This window comes from Euprymna scolopes, chromosome 2 (assembly GCF_053919585.1).
Source record: "Euprymna scolopes isolate OS-2025 chromosome 2, ASM5391958v1, whole genome shotgun sequence".
NCBI classification, from domain to species: Eukaryota; Metazoa; Mollusca; class Cephalopoda; order Sepiida; family Sepiolidae; genus Euprymna; species Euprymna scolopes.
In genome coordinates this window covers 15,364,834-15,387,341 of record NC_136483.1, presented here as the reverse complement: position 1 = coordinate 15,387,341, position 22,508 = coordinate 15,364,834, and the positions used below count along the sequence as shown (strand labels likewise).

Genomic DNA, 22,508 nt, shown 5'->3' with positions numbered 1-22,508 from the left:
TTTTTTTTTTTTTTTTTGTTATTTAATGTCGAGTTCCAATTTTTTTTTTTTTTGAATAGATATTTTAATTTAATCAGAGAGTCAAATCAGACTTTTTGTATCATTAGGTGATGTGCTTCCTTCCTTTTTTGGGGTGGGTAGGTGGGGGGGTTGTAAAGTTGGATTGAATTAAAGTTATATTCTTTTATATAGATTTACTTTTTTCAGAAATGTTAATATTTTGTTGGAATTTATTTTTTTAAATAATTCTTTCATATTGTTGACATTGTAATAATTTTGCCGGATATGCGCGAGATTGCCACAATCCGAAAGAAAGTGTTTTACTGTAAAAGGTTCTTGGCATGCAAAACATTCTGGAGGGTCTTCTTTTTTTTAGCAGGAAGGAGTGGGTTATGTGCGTGTGTCCTATGCGAATATGGGACAAAATCACTTCCTCTCTACGTGATCTTCTGGCATCTGGTAATCGTTCTTCTATTGTGGGCTTGATCTTGAAAAATTTATTATTTGGACAGTTATTCCATCTTTCTTGCCATTTCTTCATAATAAGATTATTTATTTGTTGTTTGTAATCAGAATGTGGAATTTTTATATTGCTTTTAAGGAGTTTTAAAGCGTTTTTGGCAGCTATGTCAGCTGTTTCATTTGCCCTGAATTCCAGAATGAATGGGGATCCAGCAGAATTTGATACTTTTGTTTTGTGAGAGAGTGTGTATTTTTTGTAGCAGTTTGATGAGTAGTGGGTTATTTAAATTTCTATTCTTTAAGGATTCAAGTACCGATAGGGAGTCTGAAAAAATTATAAATTTGTTGTGGGTAAGGTCAGTGATGAGATCTAGTGCCATATCTAAGGCTGTGGCTTCGGCACTAAAAATTGAGGCATGGTCTGGTAGTCGCTTCTGTAAGGTAATGTTAGTGGATACGACTCCGCATCCGGTTTTGTTGCTGTTTTTGGACCCATCTGTGTATATGTGCTGATGGTTTGGGTATTTTTCCTGAATGATAAGGAATTTTTCTTGATAGGTTAGTGGATGGGTTTGATTTTTTGGGAAGTTATTTAATTCAAGGATGATTTCAGGTTGTTTTAGTAGCCAGGGTGGAAGGCTTTGTTGGTTGACATTATGGATATTGGTAATTGTGATACCTGCATCTTCTACTAGTGGTTTTGTACAGAGCCCAAAAGGTTTTATAGCTTTTACTTTTTGGTCATATAGATTTTGGTAATTTGGATTGAAGATACAGTTAGAGGTTGGATTTGTTGGTTGTGATTTTTCCCTATCAAAGAGCGAGTAATTTAGCGAGTTTGCAATGCAGTTGTAAGCAGGATTGTCTGGGCAAGAGAGAATTTTCGTCAGGTATTGCAAGGCTAGTTTGTCGCGTCGAATTGATAATGGGGGTTCATTGGCTTCTGCATAGAGACTATCGATGGGAGAAGTTTGGAAGGCTCCCAGTGCAAGCCTGAAGCCCTGATGTTGAACGGTGTCCAATATCTTTATATACGACTTTCTGGTGGCACCGTAAATGAAGCTGCCATAGTCTAGTTTCGATCGCACTAGTGATCTATATAACTTTAATAGGGTTTGTCTGTCCGCTCCCCAATCTGTGTGGGCAATGACCCGCATTAGCTGGAGAGTTTTATTACATTTATTTTTAAGATGTTTTATATGAGGGATGAAAGTAAGTTTTTTGTCTAGTATTAACCCTAAGAATTTATGTTCATTTACAACAGGAATCGGCATATCGTTTAGCTTTAAAAGAGGATCTGGGTGCAGTTTTCTTAGTTGACAAAAGTGCATACATTTTGTTTTGTTAATGGAAAATTTGAAGCCATTCTTAGTTGTCCATTTTTTTATTTTGTCAATGCATTGTTGAAGTTGACGCTCAATTAGATGGATATGTCTTGAGCTGTATGCAATTAAAAAATCAACATATAGAGAGCAATCCACGCCTTGGTTTACGCATCCAACAATACTGTTAATTTTTAGGCTGAATAATGTTACTGACAAAATACTTCCCTGTGGAACTCCCGTTTCCTGTTCCTTGATGTCTGATAGGCACGTTCCTACACGGACATTGAATAGTCTATTATTAATGAAGTTGTTAATGAAGATAGGTAGTCTTCCTTTCACTCCAGCTTCTTTGAGATCTTTCATGATGCCATACCTCCATGTGGTATCGTACGTCTTTTCAAGATCAAAGAAAATAGCAGTCATATGCTTTTTTTGTATAAATGAACTTCTCATGAAAGTTTCTAAACGAATTAAATGGTGTGTTGTGCTCCGATGTTTTCGGAAGCCACACTGAAAATTAGTTATTATTTTATTTGTTTCCAGAAACCAAATTAACCTGTTGTTGACCATTCTCTCCATGATTTTACACACACAGCTTGTTAGAGGTATGGGGCGATAATTGGAGGGGTCAGATGCATCCTTTCCTGGTTTTGGTATAGGAATGACTGTGGCTTGTTTCCATATGGCTGGAAGATTGCCATTGAGCCAGATGTCATTATAAATAGAAAGTAAATACTTTAATGGTTCATCTGGTAGTTGTTTTAGAAATTCATACGTTATTTTATCAGGTCCCTCAGCCGTGTTGTTGGCTTTTTTTAATGAATCTTTCAGTTCATGGATGGTAAAAGGTTTGTTGTATTCTTCCTCATTATTACTTTTAAAGTTCAGTTTGGTTTTTTCTGATTCCTGTTTAATGATCTGGAATTTTTTATCGCAATTTTTAGAAGATGAATTATTTGCAATAGTATCTGCAAGCAGGTTTGCCATGTCCTCTTTTTTAGTTATTTTACTATTGTTTACACAGAGGTGGTTGAGAGGGGAACTGGTGTTTTTTCCTGATATTTTCTGAATCATATTCCATACAGTTTTGTCTTTGGTGCTGTTATTGATTTTAGACACAAAATTCTTCCATGATTCCCTTTTGGCTTCGTTTATTGTTCGGCGTGCTTTAGCCCTGCATATTTTAAAGTTGTTTAAATTCTGAGTAGTTGGTTGATTGTTGAATTTTCTTAATACAGCACATCGTAGCCTGATAGCCTTTTTACAGTCATTATTAAACCAGGGACGATTATACTTGGTTGATGATTTTGTTTTAGGAATACATTCTTCTGCTATTGAGATAATGGTATCTAAAGTGAGTGACTGGGTTTTTCTCATGTTTTCCAGGTAGGAGTTTGTGTTTGCATAGTAATTTGAATTTATTCCAGTTACCCTTTTTAAGGTTCCAGCGAGGAATTTTTGAGATTATTTCAGGACCAAAATGTTCTAAAATTATTGGGAAGTGGTCACTTCCACAGGTATCTATATGCACTGTCCAATTGTAATCTATAAAGATACTAGGATCACTTATAGAGAGGTCAATTGCTGAGGACGAGTTTGTAGTGGAGTGAATAAAAGTTGGTTTTTTGTTGTTATATATGCATAGATTGTTGTTGATAATATTTTCTATAGTGATTCCTTTTCTATCTATGTTTGAGCATCCCCAACTAACATTATGACTATTAAAATCGCCTAATAATAAGGGGCGAGGGAGTTGGTTGATGAGTTTTTCTATTTCAGTTTCATCTATGGGGTCGTTTGGAGGCAGATAAATGGAGCAAATTGTGACCGTTCTATGTAGGGTGGCTGTGACAGCAATTGCCTGTAAGTTAGTTTGTAGATTTATTTGGCTTTGTGCTACGTTTTTGTTAATGAGAATGGATGTTCCTCCAGAAGTTCTATTTGGGTTATTTGTTGTGTAGTTGTATTCAGTAAAACTTTGGAGGTTGATATTTTCATATGGTTTTAAAACGGTTTCTTGTAGGCATATTATTGTGGGACATAGATCGGATATTAGTAGAAGTAATTCATTCCGGTTGGCTTTTAATACCTCTGCAATTCCATTGGATTATTTTGTTGGCCATAGTTTAGATTTTATGTATTTGATTTCCTTTTGTCTTGGGAATAGGGGGGGGGGGTTCTTTTTTATGGAGGTTTAGAAGTTTTGTCTTCTATTTCCATTGTTTCCAAGGAGGTTTTAAATTTATTTTGGTCTGTAGTTTTTGTATTTGAATCATTGGACTGTTTCATGTGCGTTTGAGCATTTGTGAGCTTTTTATCATTGGTAGATTCGGTTTCTGTTTCCATGGCTTCTGGTTCTTTGTGTTCAATTGGTTTGTTAGCTTTTATGCTTGATTTATCTCTGGTTTTAGATGTTGAGCGGGATCGTGGTTTGGTTTTTGTGGGGCTGGTTTTCTTCGAGGAATTTTTCCCATTTATTGTTCTTGTCTGTTCGGATGTTTTTGGAGAATCTTTATTTTTTTGCTTGTTGTTATCTGTTTTTATATTAGAACTCTTGTGGGGGATTAAGAGACTCTCCTTATTGTTGATATTCTGCTCTTCAGAGTTCTCGATCTCCAATATCTTAAAGCTATTGGAGAGGGGAATTTGTGGGTTTATTTGTAGTTTTTGTTTAGTTAAGTTTGGTTCTGGTTTGTTTTTTTGGATTTGTTTCTGGTCTACTGGGTGTGGCGTTTGGATTTTTGGTTCCAGTGAGGTTTTTTTCATTTCTTCAATTGTATTTATCAATATTTTGATTTGGTTGGTGAGGTCTTGGATTTTAATATCAAGGGTTTGTTGTGCAATAATTGTCATTGTGTTTATTTGTGTTGGGAGTATTCTTTTTTGTTATTTCGGAATATTTAGCTGTTACTGCTTTTTCCTTGCCTCTGGGTAGGTGATGTTTAATGAGTGTTTAATTTTAACAATTTCTTTTTCTTTTTTCCAGATTTCAGTCTTTGGAGTAGGCACTGTGATTTTCTGTACAGTTGGCAATTTATAAGTTTTTTGACAGTTGATATGATTGTCGTTTTCTCCACACCTTCCACACACTGGCTGGCGTGTACATCGGTCCTGATGATGACCAAACTTTTGACATTTAAAGCAACGCAGTGGGTTGGGGATGTATGGTTCGACTCTTAGTTTCTCATAGGCTATTTTTATTTCTTGTGGAATTTTTTGTTGGTAAAACGTTAATATGTGTGTGTGTTTATCATTTCTCCATTTTTTTTATTTGAATTCTTCTGACATCCGTTACATTTTGTTCTTTTAGATTTGAACGGATTTCGTCGATGGAGCAAAGTGAAAGTTCAGGGCTTTTCACAACTCCTTTGCATATGTTTAGTGTTTTGTGAGGGTAGGTTTTTATTTTTATATTGTCAAAATGTTTCCATTTTAAAAGTTCATCTGCCTGTGTTTTGGTAAGAATTTCTATCAAAAGATTACCATTTCTTAATTTTTTCACTAGTTTAGGTTTGACTCTTTCTGATAGTATTTTTTCTATCTTGAAGGGGGAGAGTTTGGTTAGAGGCACTTCTCCAATTGACTCCATTACTATAAAGTTTGGATAGTTATCTGATTCCTCATTCGTGTCACTGTCTGAACTGTCTAAAAATCTTTTTTTACTTGGATTTTTATAACTCATATTGGGTTCATTTTTTTTAATTCATCATCCCTGCTCCCCACCCACCTTGGAGCCCTACTTGGGATGCGCACAGAGGGCAAGCCCATTCGCCCTGGCTACAACAGGGTTACAGGTATGATATACTTGTACATAATGTAGGCTTCGAGCACTCGTGTATCTTAATTTCTCCCATCCAAGTAAAATATGGGAAAGATCAGAGAAAAACATCCATGTCTAGTCCTTGTTCACTATATACAATTGACCCTCAGCCACTGCTTTCACCACTTATTTGGGGATCAGTATTGATGGGGAAGTGTTGTGTAGTATTTAGATTTGGTGTAGATTGTATGTGTATAAGTGGTGAGCTAGACGTGACCAGCCGATTGATCAGATCGGGCCTCTCCGATCACCCGTCTGGCCTAGTACGAGGCCAAAGTGGAGTGTTGCAACTGATACCTATATTTCCCTAGGTATCAGTTGCTCAGCCACCAGGATCCTTTTCGTAGACATTACGGGATGCCACCTACGGCCAACAAGTGGCCCCATTGAGGGACTTTTACTCTCTGCAGGGTGGCAGTCAGTGTATTCTAATGCCCCACTGACGGGGTCGGGAAGTAGGGAAGGAAAAAGAAAAAAGGGAAGGGGGCTGTTGTTTTTGTAGAACATAATTAAGTTTTACAAAAGAGAATAGAAAACAAAAACAGAAAATCGATGTAGGTGCATTTCGTCTCAGGAAGCCAATAGACAGCCTGATCTGGTAGTACCAGAGGAGCTGGAACGGTTTAACATCCCAGCTCGACCTAGATAAAGACAAACAGTATCCATGCATTAACATAGGAGGGGAGACTATCTTCAAGTACTATCCTAGTCCGTGAATGGGGTAAAGGACTTATACTAAGTAGATATTAATAAGTCCTTCTCACCTTTGTTTTTTTTCTTTTTTTATTATTTTATTTATTTTTTTTTTTTCAATGGAGAGTAGATAATGCATGTGGATGTGTTATTGGCAGCTCCAGTAACTCTCGCTTCTCCTTTTTTTTGTCTTTCAGTCCTCATTTCCAATGAGTGACTTTTCTGACAAAGGGATAAAAAAAAAGCTGCTTTCCAGGTTGGTAGTACTTTGTAAAGAGTAGCCTGAGATGTCGGAAAATTTCTGTTTCTATGTCTATCCTTGTGGTCATGTCACTAGTAAAGGTGCTGGAGGTAAATGTTTCATCTGGGCTGACGTTACCTGCCTGATAGTCAGGGACCCGAACCTTGGATTAACCACTAAGGAGGCTGTCCTATCAGCAGGTGCAAAGTACCGGGGCTACTGTATTGCCATTTGGTGAATGGATTCTGGACCATACAGTAGTTTCTGGTAGGGCCTCTCGATGCCATACTAGAGGGTAATTGTTACGGCTTTACCTTATCATGTGCCACAAAAATAAAAAAATTTCTTGTCTTTTTCTCTCTTATTTTCCCTCTCTGTCCTGCTCCAACCAAGTCTACCGACCTGTTCCACAAACCCCAAGACCTCAATCATGACAAATCTCCAGAAAAGAAACACAAATAAACCTAGAACCTCATCCTCCAATGTAGACCCCTACGACCAGGTCTCCTTCTCCAACATCAGGGGTCTACGTTCCAACCTTCCAGAGGTTGAAACAATTACAGGAGACGAAACCGGACATATTCTTTCTAAGTGAAACTGGCATAGGGCCAACCACTTCTCTAGATGAATTCATAATTAAAGGTTACTCTAACTTAACATCTAAATCTGACCCCCAAGATCGCCATGGGCATGGAATATGTGCCTACATCAAAGATGGCTTTCCATGTGGTAGGGATATCTCCAGAGAAGACCCTAATTTACCTTATATGTGCTTCCGAGTTGCACTAGCTTACACCACTGCATTTATATTTGCCCTCTATCGCCCCCACAACAGTGGGGTTACTATCTTTAAGAGCATATCTGAGAAAATTGATCACATCCTGTCTGCTCATCCTTCGGCTAACATTCACATTTGCGGTAACTTCAATGTCCATAATGTAGAATGGCTGACCCACTCAAATAAAACCCGATGACGAGGGTAGGTTTTGTCATGATTTTGCCATTGCCTATGACCTCACTCAGATTGTTCACGAACCCACCCGTGTGCCCAATACATCCGGTCAATATGCAAGCCTTCTAGACCTTTTCCTCACAACTTGCCCTGAGCTGTGTTCATGTTCCGTTCTATCTCCTCTGGGATCCTCTGACCACTCTTGTAGCAGTTAAGATAAAAACGAAATGTAATAAGTCTTCAGACGTACCTCTCCACGGTACTGTATATCGATACTCTATGGCTGAATGGGATAACTTCCGTACATTCATATCTGACCTACCTTTGCATTCCATGTTTAAAAAGGATGTGTCCTCTATAGTATCAGATCTGACTGAATGGTTAATTATAGGCATAGACCGATTCATACCATCCAAAAAATTCCAACAAAAACCTAATAGTCAGTCATGGGTCTCCCCTGAATGTGCTGCTGTCATCGCGCACAGAAATCACTTTTTCCATAGCTACCAACGTAATAGATGCACTGAGACTAAAGCTGCTTTCAAGACTACTAGCAACCACTGTAAAAGAGTAATAAAATATGCAAGAGAGCTATATGCTCAGTTTGTTAAATCCAAAGTAGCTGAGCAGCGGCTTGGTTCCCACCAGTTCTGGCAAATAGCAAACAGGATCTTGAACAGAAGTGTGCGTTCTATCCCAACTATCATCAATGGACCTGAGGTCATCTCGTCAGCATCAGACAAGGCCAGACTATTTGCCAAGAACTTTGCAGCTAATTCTACCCTATGCGACAATGACCATCAACTCCCTTTATTTCCTCCTATAACAGACAACACGCTATGCAACATACAAATATCTGTGCGTGAGGTCGCCAAGATAATGTGCGTGAGGTTGCCAAGCTAATCAAGAACCTTGATTCCAGTAAAGCAACTGGCCCTGATGGCATTCCAGTTATAGTGCTGAAAGCTCCAACCAGGACTTGCCCCCATACTTACAAAACTGTTTAAGCGTTGCCTTAAGGAGAAGTGCTTTCCAACACCCTGGAAAACCTCATCAGTATGCCCTGTATTTAAGAATTCAGGTGAAAAGTCATCTCCCTCTCAGTACAGACCAATAAGTCTCCTGTGTGTTATGAGTAAGTGGTTGGAATCCATATTAAATAAAGAAGTAGTCAACCACCTCAACAGAAACGACCTTCTTAGTGACATGCAATATGGTTTCCGCTCTGCAAGATCTACAGCAGATGTGCTAACGGTTATATCAAAAAGGATTAGTGAATCTCTTGACAAAGGTTTCCTTTCCAGGGCAATTGCTCTTGACGTATCGAAGGCCTTCGATAGGGTATGGCATAAGGGCCTACTTCACAAGATTTCCAGCTACGGTATTACTGGAAATGTTTTCTCAATTATTAAATCATTTCTCTCCAATAGGTTCATAAGAGTAATGGTTGATGGGCAGAAATCAGAGGCCCACAGTATTAATGCTGGAGTCCCCCACGGGTCCATCCTGGGCCCAACTCTCTTCCTGATCTACATCAATGATCTCCCAAAACACATACTTAAATCATTCGTTGACATCTATGCTGATGACATGACCATCTATGGCAACACATCAAAGGCCGTAAATGACAAAGTTCTCTCTAATTCTCTCTCCTCTGATCTTGAGCATGTGGTACAATGGGGGAAGATGTAGCTGGTCACTTTTAATGCATCCAAAACCAAGCTTCTATCTTTACATCATCAACGCTCTGATCCCCATCTGGCATCAATTGAAATGGATGGCTCTTGTCTTGGAGAGGCTCCATGTTTTGACAAGCTTCTGGGTTTGACCTTTACTCCTGATCTGAAATGGAACACGTACATCAAATCTGTTGTCAAGGTCGCTGGAAAGATGGTGGGATCCTTCTACCACTCCAGAAGATATCTCACTACTGTTGCAATTCTCTATCTGTATAAAAGCCAAGTACGTCCAAGGATGGAGTACTGCTGCCACATCTTGGCAGGAGCTGCTAAAAACAGCCTATCCTGCCTTGACAGAGTACAAAATAGACTTTGTGGTTTAGTGGGGGATGCCCTTTTCTCTTCCATGTAACCTCTCTCCCACAGAAGAGACGTTGCGAGCCTGTCTTTGTTTTATCGCTATTTACATGGCAGGTGCTCGTCTGAGCTCCTATCCCCCCCCCCACGCCAATCTTTCACGAGAAACACCCGTCTAGCTGAAACTACTGTCAATAATTTTCTCCACTCTTTATCAGTGCCTAAATTCAAATGTAGATTCCATGAGCAAAGCTTCTTTCTTAGAACTGCACACCAGTGGAACTCTCTGCAGCTTGCCGGTTTCCCACCTGACTACAACTTGGACGTCTTCAAGTCCAACATAAATAAACTCCTGACAAACCGCCCCCTTAAATAAGACACTATCAAAACCCCCAATACCAATGATTACTACAATACTATCTCATTGATTACTGTACACGCAATAACCCTTATCCTTGAGTGGCCTTCGGGCCTTGATAAGTGGTGACCCCCATGTAAAAAAAAAAAAAAAGTCTGGTACAATTCAATTTTATGGTATCTGTAAGCATTGGGCACACAAGACGTGCAGTGAAATTGCAGGTAGATTGAGAGAAAAGAACCCATTTGTGTGCTGACGATAACTTATCCATTTGAAACAATTGGATATTGGGCATTTTAGAATATTCCATTTTCATACTAATGGAATTCAATATAATAACAGTTAGTAGGATTTAGAATATTCTATTTTTATTTTAAGGGATGTCCAGGATGATAACAGTTGAAACAAATTAGCATATTAATGTATAGTTTAGAAGTGAATGGAGCAAGTTGAAGAAACTTCTGCCATGAGTATCCAACAGAGTATTACCACTGTTGGTCAAGGAATGAGTCTATTAGGCATGTGTATGCAGTGTGATGTATGAAAGTGTAACCTAGTCAACGAGAGTTCAGGACATGCATTACATGAAGAGAAATGACGTGAGAATGATGTGTAATGGGAGTCTTAAAGCCAGGCTTAGTTTAGATGACCTCATAGGAAAATTAAATCTGGACAGTACATGGAGACTATAGATATAGTCACTATCAATGAAGGGAAGGGTCTATTAGGCATATGTACGCAATTTGATGATGTATGGAAATGAAACTTAGCTAGTGAGAGTTCAGGACATGCATGGCATGGAGAGAAATGATATGAAAATGATATAATGGATCTGTAATGTGAGCCTTTAGGACAGGCTTGTTTTTGATGACCTTAGAGGAAGATTAAATTTGGATAGATGTGCATAAAAGAGTAGATGAGTATTATTGAACTAGTTGGGTCAATTGGCAGGTTAAGATCAAGTAAGGTCTGCTTCACAAACTGCACTGACATGCACAAGTTCAAGTGTAAACAGACATCTTGCTGCTCAACTCCCTATATCGTATCTCTGAAAATTATGCCCCAAATAGTAGGCCCCTTACATCAAAGTGGAATTGTGCCTTGTTTGAGGTGAAAATGCAAAAGGAAGTGATAAGGATGGATTTGATAGATAAAAAAAACCTGGACAGGTATGTCAATTTATAAAAGTCGTCCAGCACATGCTAGCATGTAAAACAAACGCTAAACTGAATTTTTTTTTTAGTTTGCATTTCTGGCTGATAAATTGGAACAATAAAGTGAATATAACTTATTAACAAACAATGTTGGAAATTTGTAAATTTTTAAAAAGATTAATTGAAGATATGAAGAGAAAGCAGGAAAAAAAAAAGTACATTTAAAACAAAAAAATTTTTTTTTTTTTTAAAGCAGTGAATGAAGGCGTTTCTTTTTATGAGTATGGAGGGGAGCCAGCACCAAAATTTGCAAAGTAGACCCTATGTAATAATTATATTCTTGTCCAACATTTATATGGGTTTAAAAAGTATAATATAGAAAGCTCAATCCTACGAAAAGGGAGAAATAAAAATTGTAACATACCTGTTCGAATGAGAATAAGTGCACTCATCAATGCTAATTCACTTTCTGAAAGTTTCAGAGAAATCATTAAATCTACAAACTCAAAGATATTGTCCTGCAAAGCTCTTTCAACTTCATCTGCAAAAACAAAAAAAATAAATATTCATAGTAATTATAGAAAAGATTTCCAACAGTAAATCAAAATGTCTTAATTATGATGTATTATTTCTAAGCCAAGTTCTGAATAAGTAAATTTTTTGACATTCTTTCATTTCATAAATTGCAACAGCTGTTTCTTTGTACTATTGATGAGTTTGAGAACCGCAGACCATGGATAATGAAGCACTAAAATTTTGGAAGAGAATTACTTGCATGATGAGGATTCATGTTTAGTCAAAAATTCCAAAAATCCTTAAGTAACTCAGAGCAACTTAAATAAATTGAAGACTATGAGATACAAACTAAAAGAATTGTGACAGATGTGGAAGCAATGGCTAGCAGACAGGATCAAAGCATGTGTTCTGTGACTGCACAACGATTTGTTTGAAATTTTGACAATTCATTTTTGGATGAGTTTTTAAGAGTTTTTAGGAAAATAACCTATTTGAAAATTCAAATATTTCAGATTTGCATTAAATTTGATCCGTAGTCATTAAACAATAATTAAGAAAGTTTCCCTGGATTTCAATTTTTTCATGAAATACTTCAAATGTAAACCTTAAATTTTAAACATTTTAGAATCAAAATCATGTCATGAATTTTGATCAAAATTGGAATAAGGATTCTGTCCCAGAAGAGAGCGCACATCTCTTTGCTTGCAGATGTCTGATCTTCTCTGCTGGGGAGTGCGAGTGGTATAATTCAATCAACTTTGACTTGCAGTGGTGACACTATATATCATCATCAGTGATGATGCAGTCTAAGAATCCTCCACTTTCATACTGATTCAAGCAATCCTGACAGACATCACCTCAGTGATCCTTTTGGTCTTATGTGAGTATTCATGGAACCCACCTACCACACTTTGCTGTATCCTAGGAACAGCAACATAGTTTCCAGTTAGCTGACACCCACATTCAACTACATATTTCATTCATCATTACCTGTCAATTAGCGTGGAGGAGTTGATTGAGGCACAGTGTTCTCTAGTGGGGTGACTGTGCATGGGCGTCCAGAGTACATTTTGTCACTCACATCTTTGTCACCACTCTGAAATCGCTGAACCCATCTAACTTTGCTGACATCAATTGCACAGACTTCATAAATGTTCAACAGGCGCCAGTGAATGTTGATCAGTTCAATTTTTTTGCATGGAGGAATTCAATGACACATCTCTGCTTCTGACACACGTCCATAACAAGAGTTGCTTTCTTAGAGTCTCACATCATCAATATCTGCAACAGAGAGATGAAACTATTAAGTCATGAATGCATAAGTTCAGCCATTATAGCAATGCAATTTGCAATCCCTACTGATTCATTTGGATGGAATAAAAATAGGAGGATTTACTTCTGGAATTTTCTGGATTCATCCTCATATCGCATATTAGTCTGACAAGTCCTCATCTTACTTGGTTTTTACTTCCCTTTCTTCATGTCCAACGGTTGAAAGTTCTGCCTAGTGGACCAAGTCTGATGTTCATTTGCCACCACTTTCGATCCATTGATTGTTCAGATTTGATGCCAGTGCTGTTCAAATCCTGATTGATGCAGCCTGTGTATCTTTTCTGCGGGCGGTCTTGAAGATAGGAGCCAGGAATGACGCTTTCAATTTTTCTAGGCCACATACTATGATCCATGTGCTGAAGGTGATAGTACCAGCACAGCGTTCTCCACCGAATAACCTTCTTGAAACTGGCTAAATGAGAACTTAATGAATGTATAGTCTCTGTCAGAGTTTCGAACCACAGATCTAGTGGATCATAGTCATAGGGTAATCTGGCTTTGTTCTCAGATGTAACAGGCCATGTCTCATTAACACTCCTTACAAAAGTTGTAGCAGTAATGTCTGAATAGCAGGGAGATGCCATGATATGCAAGGATGGGAAAGATCCTTTAAATTTTTTCTATACTGATCTTATACTAGCAGTCATGGCATAACAGGCCTCCTCTCCAAATGTATAATCTAAGTAGTAAAACAAGCTGCAAACTTCAAGTTGTTCTCCATCTCACTCCAAGTGGATAGGAAAGAAAAGGGAGTAGTTTCTGTGGGTATCAAACCTAGGTAACACTTGCATTTGAAACTGGGATTGCCTAGAAGTTGACCATTCCTGCCAGTACAGTACCCAGTGTTTATATGATGTGCACTGTACAGAGTTACAACCAACGCCTTTATGACACACTTCAAATGGATGTTTGCTTTTTTGATGGGCTTCAGAGCATTGTCAACTGTTGAGGACTTTTGTCTTTCCCATATTCACACAGAAACATTTAGCTTGATTATCTTTATTCAGCCAGCCTAGTCATGAGCTCATCAACGGTTTCAGCGAAGATGACTAAGTTGTTTGCATAGAGGATCCTCCATGAGCAACCAGTGTGGAACTCATGTGATAGCACTTCCATGACAACCACGAAGAGTAGTGGACTTGAGACAGGGCTCTGGTAGATACCGACCTTCACATAAAATTCAAAACTGTATTGGACATTGGATTTTATACATAGCTTGGGCAACACGAATTATCCATTCATTCATTGATGGCCAGTTTCCTTATTGCCCACCACAGCACAGATCTTGGCACATAATCAAAGGCTAAAAAGGGGATAAAAATTCAGTTTAGCTTAATTGCCATATATATATATATATATATATATATATTAGTGTATTGGGATATCTTGAAAACAAATCAAGTAAAAATGCATATTTAAAAATTATACATTACATATTTTAAAAGCATACCATGGTTTCGACATGGATAAACCTTTACTCTTTAACAAAGGCCCTTAAAACCGATTTCAAATTCTTGACAACTCACAGGATGAATACAGTTCTAAAAAAGCTGATGTTTCTCATGGGTTTAAAGGGTCATTTATGCAAGTCAATGAAGCCTTGGTACGGCTTCTGGAATATGTAATGTATACTTCATAAATAAGTTGTATTCCTCTGTATACAAAATTAGGTGCGCGCGTGTGTCTGTGTATTAGTGGCCTGGCAAGACAAAAAAGGAGACAACCAAAACAGCAAAACTGAAGCTGGCCTGCCTGAACACTATATATATACAAATATAGGCAAATTTTAGCATATTTTATTGGTTTGAAAATATAGGTTTTTTTTTGTTGTTTTTTTAATACTAATTTTCATAAAATTTTAACCACAGAATAGCATTATAATCTTAAAAAACCCTGCAAATTTTCATGTAGTTTTACTCCATAGAACCAAAGCTATGAGCATTTCAATATTCAATTTGGCTACTAGTATAGATATATCCATATACAGTAGAACCCTGGAATATGGCAGTAAAAATTAATAAAATACAGTACAGTATATAATACACATGTATTTTATAAATAACACCATAAGGCAAGGCAAATACTGTAACCAGGGTCCGGAAAAGCATATTCCATATCGTAACCTGAAGGAGGAAAAAAAAAAAAAAAAAAAAAACATATCCTAGGGCCACCCTATCTCAGGGTTCTTATGTACGCATGTATGTATATTAGTGACCTGGCAAAGCCACAGAGGAGACAACAGAAGCAGCAAAAGTAAAGCTATCCTGTTAGGACACTATATATATATATACAAATGTAGACGAATTTTGGCATATTCTATTGGTTTGAAAATATGGGTTCTTTTTTATCAATTGTTATAAAATTTTAACCATAGAATAGTATTATAGTCTTCAAAAAGCCTGCAAATTTTCATGTAGTTTTGTCCCACAGAACCAAAGATATGAGCGTTTGTGTGTGTGTGTATATATATATATATATATATATATATATATATATCTATATATATATACGAAAGTATAAATTTATGTGTAAACTTTAAGTATTTACTTCAACAGTGCTCAATACGTAGGTAGAGCTAGTTAGTAAGTTATAAATATATATGGCGTTTAAGCTACACTGAATATTCCACAGATGATATAGTAGTGAAGGCTTTATGTAGAACCAATCACTTTTTGGTATTGCTGCTAACCTCCATCAGTGCAGATGACTGCCACAAAACAGAGTATACAGTAAACTGCAAGATTTTTACCTAAGAGTTTCCTTCTCCTTGATGCATGTCTTAATGAAGACTGGGGGTGCATCTCTCCCAGTGAATTAATGTGCCTCCAAATACCAACCTGGAAATTTCTACAACTTGGCGCGGTACATATAGCGCCTAATCTTCCCAAATGATCACTCATCTGGTACTGGCAAGGCTCAACATTGCTTAACTTTGGTGATCTGGTGAGAACTGGTAGGTCAACATGATTGTGCCGTGTGTGTGTGTGTATATATATATATATATATATATATATATATACTAGCATGGGTGCCCGGCGTTGCCCAGGTGTTTGTTGAGCAAAAAAAAAAAAAGTGGTAGTAGGAAGGCAGGCTCGAACCTGAACTGCAAAGGAGGAAAAGAATGGGAAAAAATCGTGACGTCTTTGTTGTTATGACCACCGCCAACATGGAAGTGACGTAGGTTTAAATTAAGGCTAAACAATTAAAAAAAAGGGGTGACTTTTGAAAATATCGGCGAAAAAACGACCTCTCCCTGTAGAAAAATGCCTAGTTGAGAGTGAAAAAATTAATGTTTTTCGCCAATTTTTTGGTATTTGTCGTCTAAAAGGTCGAGCTTCAAAAGCTTCAAAGCAATACTGATCTTGTGAAAATCCGTCGCATCTGTCGAAAGTTTTAGGCAGACATGCAAACATACATACATTTATATATTGGTAGCTCAAATTCTAAACCCAAACTGATGAAACAGCTTGCCCTATCTCTGAATACCCTTTATTTAAAATTTCAAATGTTTAGACCAGAAATTGTCTGAGTAATTTGGTAGAGACTGCAGAAGTCAATTTCTTAAAACTTTGACCTCTATTACGACCCCATAACTTTTGTTTTGGGCTCAAATCAAGTTATTAAGTTAGATCTATGTTCAAGGAACCTATATCTAAAATTTCAAGTGTTTAGACCCAGAATTAGCAGAGGAGTTTGGTAGAGTTCTCAAAGGTCAGATCTTTGAACTTTGACTCCTTAACAGCCAAATTTCTGGCCGAAAACGGATTACAAAGATTTTCCCAAATCTCAATACTCTTTATATCAAATTTCGAGTCTGTAGACTGAAAATTGACAGAGTTATTGTGTAGGGAAATGTACGCAGAGACACTTTCACTTTCTTTTTTATGGAAATTTGTAAATCTAGGCGACTATTGATTAGAATTGAACAAATGAAGGTTTGTTGGAAAGCTAATGACCTGAATTTTGTAGTTGCCTATGTGACATTTGCTCTTTAGGTTGTTATTATTGTTTAAACAAGTGGGGGATCACTTTTCTATATTAATTTAACGTAAAATGAGAACCCACTTTATGGCAACCTTGGCTATAAAGTTGGCGTTTATTTTATGTTAAATTAATATAGAAAAGTGATCCCCCACCTTTTGAAACTATAATTTATTCATATCATTGAAATTACTTGTTTCCAGGGATTTTAACTACTGTTTTTGTTTTCAGCATCCTCGAAAACCTGTAATAGTAGTAATTTTAAAGGATTTTTAGTGGGTGGAAAGATACTGCACCTTTACCAATAAATATTTCAATCATAGTCATTTGTTTTCCTAGTTTTGCATATGAATTAGAAAATATCTGATATTTCCCCAAAAACTTCTGGCCTTGATGGAAGGGAGATAACTTGCTGCTATTGTTTCAAATGATTTGAAATTTCAAATATTTCTCATGTTATATCTCCCCTCTTTGGTTTTCATACATAAAGTAAATTTCACAATGCATAAGGATTATTTGATACTAGAGATATTCATAATTGTACCCTATTTCCAAAAGAGGGAAGACATAAAATATGAGAAATATTTGGAATCAAGTCTCCTCTTTCTGTTATTTTAGATCATTTGAAACCATAGCTGCAAGTTATATATATGTATAAACTAAGGAATCAATCATCATGAATTTTTTAATGTATACTCTGCAAGACAGTAATAGATTTAAAAAAAAATTTGTTCTAATTCAAATTTTGAATTATATTAAGCAATACATTTTTAAAAGGATCAGTGCAAGCACATGAGCATCAATATTTATGTGCTTGGTATATATTCTAAGAAACCATATAAGTAATGTGAACACATTTTTTTTTATAAACTTTACTATGCAAAGGAGTGTTACTGAAACATTAAAATTAAAATATTTATTGCTTACAAATAACAATTGAAGAGATTAATTACAGTAGATCTGATTAAGACATTCAATTGCAGAAACAAATTAAGACAAGAATTTTTTAAAGGAATTGAGAATACTTACTAAAAGCAGCAAAAGCTTTAAGTGGTAAAAATACAGAGCCAAATATCACACGTTTGGTGGACGATTCATATACTCTACACAACCTTATCAATGCCAATTCAAAACTCCCTATAAAAGAATATATATATATAAAAGTAAAAGCAAATTTACTGAAAAGTATCAATAAATACAGTTACAATCAAATTACCCTTAGAGCAACACAAACACAAAAGTAAAAATATTTTTTGCATATTCTTTCATATAGATTAAGGTTTTCTTTTGTATTATAGAGATAAGGCTACAGATTTGTACTCTGAGAGTTTATAGGGTTTTACCAAAAAATTAAATAATTCATAATGCTGAATAACTCGTAGAATTAATAACTTGAGATGCCTGATTATCCATGATATATTAACCCCATTTTTTGATACTGTTATGCCAAACTTAATTTGGAAAAACTCCGATATCTCGAGATACTTTAGGAAAATACTTTCCAACAATGTTTACTAGAAAGAAACTCAATATTCACATTCAGTGTAACTGAAACATTGTTAACAAGTAGAAATACAGTTCTAAGAAATGGGGGAAAAAATTAATTTTTCAAGAAAATTTTTCCAGTTGTATATTTAATACTTTGTTCTTTCAACTAACCTTTAAATGAATTTTAGTCTTGTTTATTCTTCTTCATATTCAACATTTCTTTGCACATCAGTTTTGAAGTTGGCATTTGTCTTGTATCGATCTTGGATTCAATATTACATGTAAATTTGTTTTCTGCATTTCTTTGTGATGATCATATTTCTGATATCTGAAGCAACCAAGGTAATTGGGAATGTATAACTCCACTTTTTGAATCTAATAATCAATTTGTATTTCATCTGGTAATTAATGTGAAAAGTCATTATATATTTGACTGTTTCTTATTTTAACATGAGGTAAATCCTAATGAACAAAGGGGCATAACTCCTCGTTAATGAAAACATTTACACCCTGTGTCAAACTCTTACATGAATTGATTCGTAACTTGTACAATATGGTTGCCACAATTACAAAACTATCTTCACAGATTATCTCATTTCTAATGTTATCAATGTGTGTGTGTGTGTGTGTAGATTAAAAAAGAAAACAGCATTTAAAACAAATTTCAGAAAGAGGAGTTAATATAAAATGAATTTTAATGAATGTTTCAAAGCATGAATTTCAAATCTGGCCTTAGTGATATAAGTAATAAACAATTGAATGTTTTTTCAAGCATTTAAACAAAAATGCTTTTCCTGAGGGGGAAAAAAAAAAAAAAAAAAAAAAAAATGGATAAATGAAATAGCAGTCATATTTTTTCAAAGAAGAATTATTTTGCTTTCGGAATAAGAAATACGATGTGAACATTAAATCTGAATAAATCTATTCTTATATTGTACTAGCAGTTCAGCCTGGCTTTGCTCGGGCCCTATGTACTGTTCCTAATCTATGTGTGAATACACTATGTAAGATTTCAAATGTTTAGACTAAAAATTGTCTAATTTATTTCATAGAGACCGAAGAGGTAAATCTGGACCAATTTTGACCCCTTAACATTTATTATTTTGGTCTCAAATCAAAATAAAAAGTTTTATCCATGTTCAAGTTACCTACATCTACAATTTAAAGTCTTTAGACCCAAGATTGGCAGAGGAATTTAGCAGAATCTACAAAGGTAAACTCTTTCAACTTTGACCTTTTGCCAGCCAAATCTTTGCCCCAAAACTGATTAAAATGCTTATTGCATGTCTGAATACCCGTTATGTATAAATTTCAAATGTTTAGGCCCAAAATTGGCTGAGTAGTTTGCTGGACACCGCAAAGGTCAAATCTTGTGAACTTCGACCCAAACTGATTAAAAAGCTAACTTTTCTTTTTTTTTTTTTTTTTTAATTCAATTTTCACCCCAAACAAGGCACAGTGCCACTTTGAAGCAGGGGGCTACTATTAGGGACTTAATTAGCGAGGTCATTATGAAGGGAGATGAGTAGAAAGATGTCTGTTAACATTACACTTGAACTTCTGTATATCAGTGCAGTTGGGAAAGCAGAATCCTGGAAGGGAGTTCCAAAGACCCGCAGTTCTGGGGAAGAAACTATTTTCTTGCACCTAGGGATCTCTACTGTAAAGGGATGAGACTTAGTAGCTTGTCGGGTTTGTCGGGGGTAGTTACGTCGGGGAGGTACAAGTGTTTGCAGTTCGTCAGAGCATTCACCATTAAAGTATTTGTAGAACAGGCAGAGGGATGCAACATCTCGTCGATGGGACAGAGGTTGAAGCCTAGATGACAGTTCAGGACCTATCAGGTTGGCGACTCTCTTTTGAACCCTGTCCAGGAGCGAGAGACAAGCAGCAGATGCACCAGCCCAGATGTGACAACAGTATTCCATACATGAGCGAATGGTTGCCTTATAGAGGTATAGGATACTGTCAGGCGTAAGTAGTTTTCTAGCATGGTAGAGGGAGCCAACCTTCCTTGGAGCAGCCTTGGCAATGCTCTCAATGTATCTATTCCAGTTCATATTCCCTGTAAACATTAGGCCGAGGAGTTTAAAAGAAGTACTTTCAGGCAATGTGTTCTTGGCCATTGCTATTGGTGGTAGAGAAGGTTTCTTGTAGTTATTGAAGGAAACAAGCTTAGTCTTGGCAGCATTGAATGTGACCAACCATTTTTGTCCCCATTCCACTACAGATTGGAGGTCATCCTCTAGTGTTTCTGCCATTTCCTTGGATATGTGTTCATTTGTTTTCCCTTCATATCTGTTATAGAGAGTGGTGTCATCGGCAAATATACCCATCTTAGAAACAATTTTATCAGGGAGGTAATTTATGAATATCAGGAATAATAGAGGTCCAAGGATAGACCCCTGAGGTACTCCCGCATTTATGTCATATTATTTAGATGTACGACCGTCGAGGACAACTTTGATTTTTTTATTACTTAAGAAGGATTTAATTACATTATGAATTCTTCCAGTGATTCCATATGATCTAATTTTCCTTAGAAGACCATCGTGCCATACCCTGTCAAAAGCCTTAGATATATCAAGGGCCACCGCTCTACCCTCCCCTGTTTTGTCCAATGAACGGTATATACGTTCAGAAACTACAGTTAAGATATCTGCTGTTGAACGGGCTTGCCTGAATCCATATTGTTTGTCAGTCAGGAGTTTAGCAGCTGTTAGGTGCTGGACTAGGGTTTGATTAACTAAGGACTCAAATATTTTGGCGAAAAGCGGGAGGAGGATAATGGGGCGATAATTTAGTGGGTCAGTTCTTTCACCAGAATTCTTGAAGACTGGTACCACAGAGGCGGTTTTCCAGCAGTCGGGAAAGCAAGATTCGTTAAGGCATTTATTGTAAAGTTTGGACAGAACTGGAGCAACCTCGGCAGAGCATTTTTTTAATAGCACAGCCGGGATGAGATCTGGTCCACATGCTTTTGAGGTGTCTAGGTTTTTTATAATAGCATGTACCTGAGAAGGGGTGATTTTCAAATCGTCTAGTGTGGCGTCTGTTCGCAGAGGAAAATCAGGGAGTGAGTGGTGTACCGAGTTCAGTGTGGAGTTTGAGGCAAACTGACTGGCAAGCAGTTTAGCCTTGTCAGTTGCCGTGCAAGCAACCTCATGATTGTTTGTCCATTATTTACTACGCTATTGTAGATTTTCCAAAAATCTTGGGTTCCTAATTTTTGTGCTTCGATGCATTTTCTGGTGGTTTCAGAGTAATCTGTCTTAGCTGTCTCTATCACTCTCTTACAATTATTTCTAGCTTCTATAAACTTCTGTTTATTTGAGCTGAACTTATGTCGGTTGAATCTGTGGAACGCATGCTGCCTTTGACAAATGGCAGCTGCACAAGCAGAAGTAAACCATTGGGGAGAGTGGGGCTTGCTATAGAATTTCCATGCGGGAACATGCGCTTCAATAGCAGTTTTGAACCATTCAGTGGTCTCATTTGCACACTGTTCCGATGGAAGAGTAAAGATATTTTGCCATGGGGCATCTCTGATGAGCTCCCTGATGGCTTCCCAATCAGCCTTTTTGTAATACCTCGTTGTTTTGAGTAGTGGGTCTTTAGTTTTAGGGCGAGAATTTAGGCTGATTTCTACGATTATCACAGCGTGATCAGCATTCCTGAGTGGGCTGTGGGCATTTGTTGTACAGTCATTGGGAACCGTTGTCAGAAAGAGATCTAGAAGTGAGGCATGTTGATCTTGCTGTTCTGGGAAACGTGTCGGAAATGTAACCAACTGAAATAGGGAATGGGATATAGAGAAGCTATGTGTTGCGCTACCAGCTACGTCTGTGTGATTAGAGAATCCTAGCCAGTTACTGTGGTGGACATTGAAGTCACCAAATACATGTATTTGTGCGCTAGTATTGAGGGAGAGTGCTATATCTATGCTGTCTGAGACTTTGTTTATTAGGGTACAGTCTTGATTTGAGGGAGAGCGGTAGAGAAAATACAAGTAGCTAATATTGTGTTGCATATTTAGTCTGAAGCACATAAAGGCCTGGTCCTCTGATTCTAGTTTTATTTCTCTAGTCAGGGGGAGGGTGTTACGAATATAGACTCCAAGCCCATGCATATGTCTGTCTGAGTCCTTACG

General features: G+C 36.9%; 1 protein-coding gene across 6 annotated transcripts in view; it reads right to left on the bottom strand.

Annotated features, from left to right (window-relative positions):
* Positions 1-22,508, bottom strand: part of LOC145288909 (putative nuclear hormone receptor HR3) — a 938,903-nt gene that overhangs the window by 13,965 nt on the left and 902,430 nt on the right. For all 6 annotated transcript variants that reach the window (XM_080136367.1, XM_080136371.1, XM_080136368.1 and 3 more), the window contains 2 exons: positions 17,900-18,007; positions 11,466-11,582 (listed from right to left, as the gene is read on the bottom strand). In XM_080136367.1, coding sequence (XP_079992493.1) covers positions 11,466-11,582; positions 17,900-18,007 — 225 coding nt within the window. The remainder of the gene's footprint in view (positions 1-11,465; positions 11,583-17,899; positions 18,008-22,508) is intronic.